This window comes from Durio zibethinus, chromosome 1 (assembly GCF_047325235.1).
Source record: "Durio zibethinus cultivar Kanyao isolate XHJ-2024 chromosome 1, ASM4732523v1, whole genome shotgun sequence".
Taxonomy (NCBI): domain Eukaryota; kingdom Viridiplantae; phylum Streptophyta; class Magnoliopsida; order Malvales; family Malvaceae; genus Durio; species Durio zibethinus.
The window spans coordinates 8,114,646-8,126,753 of NC_143162.1; the positions used below are offsets into that span (position 1 = coordinate 8,114,646).

General features: G+C 31.4%; 1 protein-coding gene and 1 pseudogene across 2 annotated transcripts; both read right to left on the reverse strand.

Moving 5' to 3' along the window:
* Positions 1-3,338: 3,338 nt before the first annotated feature.
* On the reverse strand, positions 3,339-5,118 carry LOC149520325 (7-deoxyloganetic acid glucosyltransferase-like). The gene is made up of 4 exons (XM_089742694.1): positions 4,718-5,118; positions 4,628-4,658; positions 3,663-4,149; positions 3,339-3,610 (listed from the first exon to the last, which is right to left on the reverse strand). The coding sequence occupies exons 1-4, from the start codon at positions 5,116-5,118 to the stop codon at positions 3,339-3,341; spliced, it is 1,191 nt and encodes a 396-aa protein (XP_089598820.1).
* Positions 5,119-5,533: 415 nt separating this feature from the next.
* LOC149520326 (7-deoxyloganetic acid glucosyltransferase pseudogene) lies at positions 5,534-11,884 on the reverse strand (annotated as a pseudogene). The gene is made up of 3 exons (XR_016327070.1): positions 11,872-11,884; positions 6,766-7,305; positions 5,534-6,602 (listed from the first exon to the last, which is right to left on the reverse strand). The product of XR_016327070.1 is annotated as a 7-deoxyloganetic acid glucosyltransferase pseudogene (transcript).
* Positions 11,885-12,108: the final 224 nt, after the last annotated feature.

Genomic DNA, 12,108 nt, shown 5'->3' on the forward strand with positions numbered 1-12,108 from the left:
CAACATTTGCATAGCATGCATTGAAATTCATATGCATTTGCATAGCATACACTATTTTCAGAAAAGTATAGTGTATAAATTCAAGAAGCAGGAGTGTTCCAACATCCCACATAGAGAAGACAGATATCAAGATATTTTACAAAATTGAAAAAGGAAAAGCTTGTTAGGTAAGTTCCTAATCCTTGAAATAGGATGTCTTTTGGTATCAGGGTTGATTTATAAGACCTTTGGGTGTAATCTCCTGAAATTCCTTCAAACACAACTTTCAACTCCTTTGGACATGACTGTCAAGGAGCAATTTACTTTTCAAAGTCGTGGTACCTCTGTTTAGAGGAGCAATTTACTTTTCCAAAAGTCGTGGTGCCTTTGTTTAGAGGAGCAATTTACTTTTCAAAGTCGTGGTGCCTCTGTTTAGAGAAGCAATTTACTTTTCCAAAAGTCGTGGTGCCTCTGTTTAGAGGAAAAATTTACTTTTCAAAAGTCGTGGTGCCTCTGTTTAGAGGAGCAATTTACTTTCTAAAAGTCGTGGTGCTTCTATTTAGAGGAGCAATTTACTTTTTCAAAGTCGTGGTGCCTCTGTTTAGAGAAGCAATTTACTTTTCAAAGTCGTGGTGCCTCTGTTTAAAGGAGCAATTTACTTTTTCAAAGTCGTGATGCCTCTGTTTAGAGGAGCAATTTACTTTTCAAAGTCGTGATGCCTCTGTTTAGAGGAGCAATTTACTTTTCCAAAAGTCGTGGTGCCTCTGTTTAGAGGAGCAATTTACTTTTCAAAGTCGTGGTGCCTCTGTTTAGAGGAGCAATTTATGTTTCTCAAAGTCGTTGAGCCTCTGTTTAGAGGAGCTTTGGTCAAAAAAATAAAAAAAACACAAAAAACAAAAAAAAATAAAAAATGACAATGTTGAGTTGAGTCTTGATTGGGTGTCTACGTCTTTGCGCAATTTTTGTTTCACAGAAAATGTGCAAAGAGGGGCAGCTGTAGACACCTAATTTGATCCAGGCCCGGATCAATTGGGCCTGGCCCAAATGGGTAAGCCTAATTCGATTTTTTTTTTTGTATTATTTTTATTTTTATTTTTATTTCTTTTGTATTTTATGTATTTTATTATGTATTTATTATTATTATGTATTAATATATGTATATCTTTATTTATTTATTTATTTATTTTTCTGTTAATATTTATATGTATTTTATTTATATAGTTATATATTTATTATTATATTATAATTTTTTTATTATTTTTTTTTTATCTTGTAATATTTTTTGGATTTATCTTATTTTATTTTTAATTATCTGTTTTTTTTTTCGTTTATCTGATTTTTTTTTTGAGGCTGTGATTAAAGGATGAAGAATCCTACTATGAATGGGGATTCAATCAGAAGAGTCCAGATTGGATTCAAAGATTGAATCTCCGTCCAAAGAGGAATTGAGATTGATCAGGAACTCCTGATCAATCCCTATAAAAAGGGACCTCCTGGAACAGAACAGGGGATAGAAAAAAACAGTGAGCAAAGCTACTGATTTGAGAGAAAAGGGGCGTATAGAAAGCTAAGAAAAGGTTTAGAAGGGTTCTGAGAATTAGCAGAAATTTTTTGAAGATTTTTGACGTTTTTTTTTTTTGGGAATTTTTTGATAATTCCAGATTTCGGTTAAATTTTTCGGTGAAGGTTGCATTTTTCAACGAAAATTCAGGCCAACCTTGAAGTTTCCGATGAGTTGCCCAGTTTTCGACGAAGAATCCCAAAAATCGACGAACTTCCGGTGAACTTTCGACGAAAAACTCAGATTCCGACGAAAAATCCCAGAATCCGGTGAATATTCAACCGGAGTTCTTCAGCCGTTTAGAGAGAAGTGAGAGAAAAAGAAAAAAAAAAAGAGAGGGGATGAGCGTTCTGCCAAAAAACGGAGGGAAGAGCCTTATATACCCTCCCAAAACGACGTCGTTTTGGCCTTAAGTGACTCAGAGGATCCGCGCGTTTTGTCGAGATCCGACCCGACCCGAGCGTCGACCTGCATCCTGACCCGCGTGTGTACCCCCCTCCGAGCTGATAGCCGAGCCGGGTTTCCAAGCCGCTTCTCCGAGCCGTTTTCTCTTCCTTGAGCCGAGCCGAGCCAAGCCGTATACCGAGCCGCTCCAGGTTTTTTTTTTTTTTGAATTTTTTTTTTATTTATTAGATTAGGTTTAGTTAATATTCTTTTTATGTTTATTTTATTTTTATTTTTGTTTTACTTTTCTTTATTTTATTTTATTTTATTTTATTTTCATTTTTATTTTGTTTTATTATTCAATTTTCTTTAAATAAAAATAAAAAATATATTTTTGGGAAAAAGTTGAAAGTATCAATTTTCCTTAAGAATAAAATTTCAAAAATGTTTTTTTGAAGAAAAGTTGAAAATATCAATTTTTCTTCAAAATAAAATTTTAAAAAAAAGGTTTTTTTTGAGAAAAAGTTGAAAGTATCAATTTTTCTTAAAAATAAAATTTCAAAAAAAGGTTTTTTTGAGGAAAAGTTGAAAATATCAATTTTCCTTGAAAACCAAAGTTTCCAAAAATATTTTTGAGGAAAAGTTGAAAGTATCAATTTTTCTTAAAAAATCAATTTCAAAAAATCAATTTTTGGAGAAAAGTTGAAAGTATCAATTTTTCCTGCACAAGAACAATCATCCTTTCCTTCCTTTTGATTTTGATTTTTCTTTAAATAATCCGACGACGGAACTTCTGCAAGTGAAACAGTAGTTTTTCTTGCATACTCTTGAAGTGAGAGAATTTTTTCAATTTTCTGCTAAAAGTATTAGAGTCAATTGAGAATAATTTCTAATAATTAATTACTCGATAAAATTTTAAAGCTCATTGGATAACATAAATTTTAGCTGGTACCATCTTTTGATGGGCGTTGTGAAGGTGCTATAACCTTCCTTACATGTAACCGAACTTTTGAACCTTGTTCTGGTTAGTAGACCTGAACCTATTCTTTTAGGGACCCTTAAACTTAGGTGTTCCCTCAAAGGACAGATTCTTTAGGTGACCAATCGTACCTAGATAAAAAAGATTGGTGACGACTCCTAAAAATCAATGTCTAACGATAGATCCCTGGATCTAGATGTTATGACAGGTAGAATATTCGTTTGCGTTACACCTACTAAGCTTCTTCAATTCTTTGAATCTTAATAAAAATATATAAAAATATCAACAAACTAATATATAATCCTCTTTATGAGATGAAACAAACATGCAGTATATTAAACACGTCACTAAGTTTTAAGTTCTTGAATTAGCATCTCTAACTTACTAGAGGAAGACCCGCCTTGGGCAACACTCTGACGAGCCAGCTTTGAAATTCTATCCACTTCTCATAAACTCATCTCTTTGATCTTCCATCAATGCCCTGACCATCTTCTTTACCATTGCTCTATCACAAATGTCCTTCGTATCAAGGCCAATCTTCCACACCTCACTCACCCATCTACCATCGACCAATTGATCAGGCAGTTTGGGCCAACAGATCATAGGTACCCCAGCCACTAAGCTTTCCAGGGTGGAGTTCCAACCACAATGGGTCAAGAACCCGCCCACGGATGGATGAGCCAAGACCTCCTCTTGGGGAGCCCAATCTACAATGGACCTTCTTTCATATGTACTCAAATCAATCTCCATTGCAATCACGTTGTTGTGGTTGTGGTTCTTGTCTTGAGCTGTTATGTCTGGTCGAAGGGCCCACGATAACCGATTGTTGCTGTTTACTAGGCCGTTCCAAAACTCCACTTGTTAAAGCCACATGGCTACCGAAGCTGACATAAACCACAGATCTCAATGGCTGTGAGTCAAGCCGAGTCATGTAATTGTGGTCTGCTTCCCTCAGGTTGCCGTTGCATGAAGAAATTTGTGATAAATGACCAAGACAGGCTTTCCAGAGAGCATGAAGAGGTCCAATGGTGTAAACTTTGGGAAGAAGATGGATTATTTGAGAGAGAACAGGAGCTTCTAGGGAGTCCAATGTGTTGAAAATAACAGCAGAAGCTCGAGTCATGGTGTGAGTCTCTCTTACAAATAATTGAAATTTAGGATCTTCCAATTGTTTTAATCCAAAAGAGTAGGGACGAATATGTTGCATTCCGGGAACGCTGCCAACTTCCTGATCCAAGTCATTTATCTGTAACAATTTTATTTTGGTAAAATTTTAGGGACAAAATTCACATGAAATATTTTAGGTAAAGTTTATAAAATTAAAAAAAATAATTTACTAAAATTTTAATAAAAAATTTAAATCGATAGATTGGTAAAATTTAATATAAAAATTAATAATATGTAAAAAAATATTAAAAATATTATTTATAATTTAAATTTAATCGATATTTATTTAATAATAAAAATTTTATTAATTTTTTATTTAAAATATTTATTTAAATATATAAATTAAAATTTTTTAAAACGTACATAATCTATGTAACGAGATTTTTTAATTTATTAATTTTAATTTTTTATTTTAATTTTTATTTAATCATTTTTAGTAAGAAGCTTTACAAATTTAACTTAAAAAATTTTATCTAAATTTTTTCCAGATTTTAGTCCCTATTGCAATCAAAATCTAGAATAGTACTATTAGGAAAATGAGCAGTTTAAAAACTTACCTGGAAATGGAAGCTCTCCTTGCTCAATGATCTTGGGAACACAAAGATAAGACCACAAGCAACAACTACTTATAGTTCGAAAATAATAACTTTATCTTTAACTCTGCTGCAACATCAATGGCAAAAGGCATGATCCCATCTGCTATTATGCAACTAACAGGAGGAATATCAGATATGTGGAAAAAGGAGATAAGCAAGTCCTGGAAAAGTGGCTTGGTTACACACATGATTGAGTATACTAAGCCCATGAAGTGTAATAGATTACGCGGATGATCATCAGGGAGTCCATCGGGTATAGACTCGGAATGAAGGGGGGTGAAACGAGTGGTATTGGAAAGGTCTTGGAGGTTGTTTAAACGGCAGTGATTGTGGCGGGTGTTCAGGAATGTGACTTGGAGACCAGCTTGGCAAAGGAGCTCTGCTAGGAAGAGCATGGGCTTTATGTGGCCTTGGGCAGGGAAGGGAAAGAGTAGAACATGTGTTTGCCCCATCTCTAGTTCTTACCAAGTAAGAAATATGTTTTATAGACTATAGTGGCAAACTGGCAATGGCCTTCGCATTTTTTGCAATTGACTCGTATTCAAAGAATTTAACTTAATGATTGTTGCATGATCTAGTTCAAAGAATATGCTTGGAATCTCTTAATTTCTCAAATAATAATAAGAAAACACCAAATACCATACTTTTTTTCTTTGAGAATAATGTAGATATCACATATTTTATTTAAAGGATTTACTTGCGTAAATCTTATACTTTTTTATTATTGATTAAAATTAAATTTATGATTAATTTGAATTAAAATGATTTTTTTTAATATCAAACATTTTGATAGGAAGGATAAAAAAGGTAAAAGTGTAGAACTTGCATTAATGTAATTGAATTTTTCTTTGTTTAATAATTAGCAATTTTATGTTTATTTAACGTAGTCTCAAGAGGAAGAAACTTTATTTAATTGCCATAGTCTAAAGTTTCAACAATGAAACAACATACTTATCCCAAAAAAAAAAAGAAAAACTGAAACAACATTAAAGTTATTTGATACAAGCCAAAGGAATGATTGATTGTATATCAGTAATCAGCTTCTTCAGGTTGCAATACGAAGATCCACCTTCCGCGACACTGTCTTGTGCCTGTCTTGCAAACTTTTCCGTTGATTTCATTATTTCATCTCTCTTGTCTTCCATTAGATCTCTCACCATTTTCTCAACCATTGATCTATCACATGTATCTTTCATATCAAAACCGATCCTCCACACCTCACTCACACATCTGCTATTGACTTGTTGGTCAAACCCTATAGGCCAACAAACCATGGGGACTCCTGCATATATACTCTCCAAGGTTGAATTCCATCCACAATGGGTCAAGAACCCACCAATGGCCGGGTGGGCTAAGACCTTTTCTTGAGGGGCCCAATTTACTATCAATCCTTTCTCTTTCGACATATTTTCAAGCTCCACTAAGACTTGACTAGGACTTGAATCATCTTCTCCCAAAGTTGAGTTGGGCCGAATGACCCATAAGAAAGGTCTGCAACTATTGACTAAACCATGCCAAATTTCCTGTATTTGGCGGCGTGATAAGCTTAACGTGCTCCCAAAGCTAACAAAAAGGACTGATTGAGAATCCAGCCATGTAATGCAGCTTCTATCTTCTTTCCAGAGAATACCATAGGTTGAAGCTAAAGGGGTTGAATCCTTAATATATTTATTAAACAGACCATGCAAAGGACCAATGGTGTAAATTTTATTAGGCAAGAAAGAGCTAAGTTTAGAGATGACAGGTGCTTCAAGTTTGTCAAAGGTGTTATAGATCAGACCATGTGCTTGAGATAAAGCCGACACTCCACTATTACTGATCTCGATGACTTTTTTGCATATTACTTTCTCAAACCTGCAAAACCCCGATAGATCTCGGCGTCGAAAAACATTTTCCAATCCTGTAATGGAAGTGACCAGCTTGTCCATATCTTTCCCTGTTAAACAAAATCATTTTACTAATCATATTTTTCAATAATTAAACGTCTGTGGATACAAAAAGTATCCCCAAAATTGTTTGCATGGCATAAATTTGATGTTATTAAAAAAAAAAAAAACAAAATTAGGATTAGATGGTCAGCAACTATATATGTGCCTAACCTCGCAATGGAACTTCCCCTTCTTCAATGAGCTTCAAGAGATGAAAATCCATCCACGTGTAGTAGGCACAGGATGTTTGAAAGGCGATTACAGGAATCTGAAATCCCTTGGTAACATCAATAGCAGAAGAAAACATGATTAACCAATCTGCTATGATGCAAGTGGGAGGAGGCCGCCTTGTTTTCTCCGTAAGTAGTGAAACCAACAACTCACTGAAACCTGAATTCGCCGCAGCTTTTGCAGCAAGCAGCGAGTCAAGAAGACCCTGTTGGGACTGTTCATCATTTGGATCAAAATGTCCAGGTCGTGTATTATCAGGGTAGGACAAGAGCTGAAAATTAGGGTGCCGGGTACAGAATGCTGGAAGTGGTTGTGTTGAGTGGTTGTGAAGGTGACTTGGAAATTGGCTTGGCTGACGAGTTCTGCTAGGATGAACATGGGCTTGATGTGGCCTAGTGCTGGAAACGGCAAAAACACTACGTGAGGTACTTGGGATTCTATTTGCTCCATTATGAGATAATTTGCTTCCGCTATTGGGTGCTCAACTGAGTATCCCCATCCAAACTTTCGACTATAGTAAAACTTTTAGCAGGACCAAATAAGGGAAGCATTTTCCATAACTCTTCCTTGTCGGCCCAGGAACAAATAAATCTCAAATATTTTTTATTGGCAAAATAATCCAAAAAGTTTTTAATTAAAGTAATTTAAATTCTTATTATTTTTTAATTAATTAAATTTTTAAATACTTATTTTCGTCGATTAAATTTTTTTTAAAAAATGATTATTTGTTTTTGTTCAATCAAAATTTTAATTAAATAAAACAATTTAATTTAATAATTTAAATAAAATATTAAAAATTTAATTTTTCATAATAAAATATTAAAAATTTAAATAATTATTAAATTTTTATTTAAAGACTTATTTTACCCTTATACCTTTTATTTGATTGGCAAAAGTCCTAATTAAAAAAAAATAATGTTAATAGTGAAATGGAATGAGAAACAATTTGGGCTTTTGCTTTCGGTTATATATTCGCTTCTGGACAGTTCTTTTAATTTTTCTTTTGCCTTTATTAATTGCCATTACTATCTATTGGAACCAAACAGTGTTAGCACTAGTATTGATCAGAGAAGCTGGGGCCGGAAAAGATACAAAAATCAGACGTCAGAACCACGAGTCACTAATTAGATTATGACAAGACTTCAAAGCACTTAATGAGCAACGGTAAACCAACAACACGCGTACATACGATATATATTTCTTGGATTTTTCACTCGTTTCTTTCAATATTTTTTGTGGATACGGGCCTTTTTATCTTCTTGCCATAAATAGGAAAAGCATCTCAACGCGAAAGGGTCCCGCAGTGCATGACAAGTGCCGCCGAAACATCATGTGGCAGTCTCTCATTCACATACTATTTATGTCTTTAACTAATACTAGAAGACTTTTGATTGACGAAACTTGAATTTCGAAAAAAAAAAGTAATTTCTTAAAGAGTACTGTATTCAAAGTTTTTCTTTTAAATATTTTGTATTTAAATTTATTCATTTGATTAAAAAATTTACATATATTAATTTTTAAATAATTTATATAATTTTTTGACATAGATGATGACTTTTTGATATATATAATAATAATTTTTTATTAACTTTTATTAATAATAAATATTTAAAATGATAAATGATACATTTAATAGTAAAAAAAATATTTTATTTGATTGTTATTTTTATTTATAAAATATTATCAATAAAAAAATATTTAAATTATTTATATCTTTTAATTAATATTAATAAGGTGTTTGATTCATGAAATCTTAAATTTCAAAAGAAAATGTAATATCGAGAAAATGCAATCTCTAGGTTTTCTTCTATTTTTAAGATATTTCGTGATCAGATTCAGTCGTTTAATTAAAAAAAATTATATATATTAATTCTTGAATAATTACTATAATCTTCTTAATATATATGATGGCTTTTTGACATATATAATAGTAATTTTTTATTAGTTTTTGTTAATACTAAATGCACAAACGATAAATGATGCATTTAACAGTAAAAGAAGATAAATATTTTATATGATTACTGTTTTTATTTATAAAATATTTTAGACACCCTATCTGTCTGGGTTTTACTTGTTTCTATTAATTAAAAAATAATAATAAATGAAAAATCAGGAAAGCTTTATGAATGTTGGATTTGTTTAGGATTGTTCATTTGGGGTTATTAAATTTGGATTAAAATCAAAATTGAAGTTTGAATTTAAAGAGAATCGAAACTCTATTGATATAGGGTTCTCTTGATTTGAAACCTATAAATATAGACTCTAATTAAGCCTCAAAACACACAGAAAGATTAAAAAAAAAAATACAAAAGGAAACATATGAAAGAGTAATTAGAGAGTACAAAATTTTTAAGAATTTTTTCTGGAAGATTTTTTGCTAAAAATTTTTTTAGAAAATTCTCATATTCCAACAAATTTTTTCAGATTCCGATAAGGATTCCAATGACATTTGAATTTTTTTGTGAACTTTCCAAAATTCGGTTGAAGATTCTAGCGAAGATTGAATTTTTCGATGAACTTCTGGTAACTCAACCCAGATTCTAATGAAATTTTTAGAATCCGATAAAGATTCCACCAACATTCTTTGGGTTTTAAAGAGAGATAGAGAGGAAAATAGAAGAAGAGAGAGAGAGAGAGAAGAGAAAATCTGAGGAAAAAAGAGGATTATTGCCTTTTATATCGCCCCGAAACGAAGTCGTTTTACCATTAAACAACCTTCAAGTTTCGTGTGTTTCCATTCAAGTCAACCTAACCCAAGCGTTTGACTTGCTTTTGACCCGCATCCCTGTCCTTGGTTCCAGCCAAATTGAGCTGTGAGCCACACCGTTTCACTTGCTTTTCTTGCCTACAGCCAAACCGAGCCGTTTTCCTGTTTTAGTATTTATTTATTTATTTATTTTATTTATTTTTTTTAGTATTTTTACATGATTAAATTTTAAGAAAAAATAAAACAAAATAAAATAAAAATTTTGGGAATAAATAATAATTATCAAATGATGAAATTTTTAGAAATTTCAAATGATAAATTTTTATAAAATTCCTGGGTGAGAAATTTTTTTTAAATTTGTCCCAAATAATGGAATAATTTAAATAAAGTTTCAATAATAATAATAAATATTTATTTTCAAACCAAAAAAAAATAAAAAATAAAAATTTAATGAAATTTTTTTAAATTTAAATACTAATTACCCAATGATGAGATTATTAGAAATTTCAAATAGTAAATTTCTTAAGAAATCTCTAGGTGAGAAATTTCTCTAAATTTATCTTAAATGATGAAATAATTTAGATGAAATTTCAATAAAAGTAATTGTATTTTTTTTCGAATAAAAATTTTGGTTGAAAATATTTGATAATTATCTAATGATGAGATTGTTAGAATTTTCAAATGGTAAATGTCTTAAGAAATCTCTAGGTAAGAAATTTCTTTAAATTTGTCCCAAATGGTAAAAAATTTTAAATGAAACTTAAAAAAAAAATAATTACCATATTATTTTTTTCAAAAAATAAAAAAATTTAAATAGACCCAAATGGTGAAAAAATTAGAAATTAAAAAGAGAAGATATTTTTAATTTAGCTCAAATGGTGGAATAATTAGATATATTTTCAATAAAAACAAACCAAAAAATGAAAAAAATAATTAAATTTTTTTTTCGACGATAGAGCCTCTTCAAGAAAATAAATGAGATTCTTGAATACTCTTGAGGTAATGAAGCATTTTTAAGAGTTTTACCAGATTGATGAAAAATGTTAAAATTATTTTTAATATTTAAAAATTAAAATTTAAGACAATTAGAATCAAGAGCTTAGGATAATTTAAAATAAAATGGTATCATCCTTTGAATGGACATGTGAGGGTGCTATAACTTTCTCATATATAACCGAACTATTAAACCCTATTTTGATTAATATACCATAACCTATTTTTTTAGAGACCCTTAGTTAAGCTTAGGAGCTCTTTAAAATGATAAATTCATTAGGTGGCTAATCACACCTAGGAAAAAAAGATTGATGGCGACTCTTTATGTTAAGTCTAGTTATAGATTTACGAATTTATATGTTAAGATAGTTTGGTGACTCTACTGGAGAATCTATAGAGAGTTAGGCCACAAAATTTTAAATCTATCATATCCTTTAAGTTAATGGTTTTAAAGTGTAATGATTATGTTATTTGTTTGTTTACTGACGTTTTTCTTTTTTTTTTGTCTCTCATTTGATTTATGGGATTGAAAATTTTATGTTTCTTCACACATACTATCACATGCATTTGCATTACATAAACTCTATACGCGGGCTCCGTCCTTTGTAGAAGGGAGTAAAGTACTTACATTTTTATAAGATGATAATCTCCATAATAGCTAACGAAATACTTCCACTTAAATTGAATATTTTTCGTTGGTAGCCTGTGATGGGTGAAGATTAGAATGCCTTACTAGTTTGTGATAGATAATGATGTAAGGAACAATTTGGGAACCTTCAATGGTCAAAATCATTTAACCATGCATGTAATCTACACTTAAGAGGCTTGTCTTAAGATAGAGCCATTTTTACCCAGTGATAAATGTACCTTAAAGTTAGGACACAAAAAAGAATAATTTGTGTGATATATTGATTATCTAATCATTTTGTTTGTTTAACTTTATGCATTTGCATCTTTTCATTATCATGTCATGCATCATTTTCATTGTCATATTTAACATTATGCATTTGTGTCATTTGATATAAGGAATATTTTCTACATATTAGTTATTGATAAATCAGATCTCATACTTGCATAATATTAGTCCATTCATGCATTAAAATACCAAACATAAAGCATAGCATTTCTAATAATGACACAATTGTGGTACTTAAAGTTCAAGGATAACTCCACCAAGCAGGAACTCCATACGAGGGAAAAGGTATAGAGGAAAATACTAGCCAACAAAACCATCCATCACAAGAGGTGACTAACTCTCTATATCTTCTTGGTTATAGGCCACATCAAACCCAGTCCACACAAGAGGCACCATACAGTAATTCATATACCAAGTAAGGTATACATACCTTGAATTGCCATCAGCTTCAAATCCAGGGCATTACCATAGCTATAAGAATCTTGTCTTTATTGAAAAGGCAATAGAATTAATCCAAGCCCCTGATCTGGATGATAAAAAAATTAAAACAAAAAAAAAAACGAGTCATTGGAAGACTCAATAGCTGACAGAAAGATGCATATGTTCTAGGAAAAGTTGTAAGCAATAGAAAGAATTGGTTTTTATGGTTTTGTAGATGCTACTAGGC

Excerpts from the sequence above, each read along its gene's own strand:
- LOC149520325 (XM_089742694.1), bottom strand. The coding sequence starts at position 5,118 with ATGGGGCAAACACATGTTCTACTCTTTCCCTTCCCTGCCCAAGGCCAC. Across the intron at positions 4,659-4,717 it reads GCAGCAGAGTTAAAGATAAA|ATCATTGAGCAAGGAGAGCT; the intron begins GTTATTATTTTC and ends TGTGTTCCCAAG. Across the intron at positions 4,150-4,627 it reads AGGAGAGCTTCCATTTCCAG|ATAAATGACTTGGATCAGGA; the intron begins GTAAGTTTTTAA and ends AAATTGTTACAG.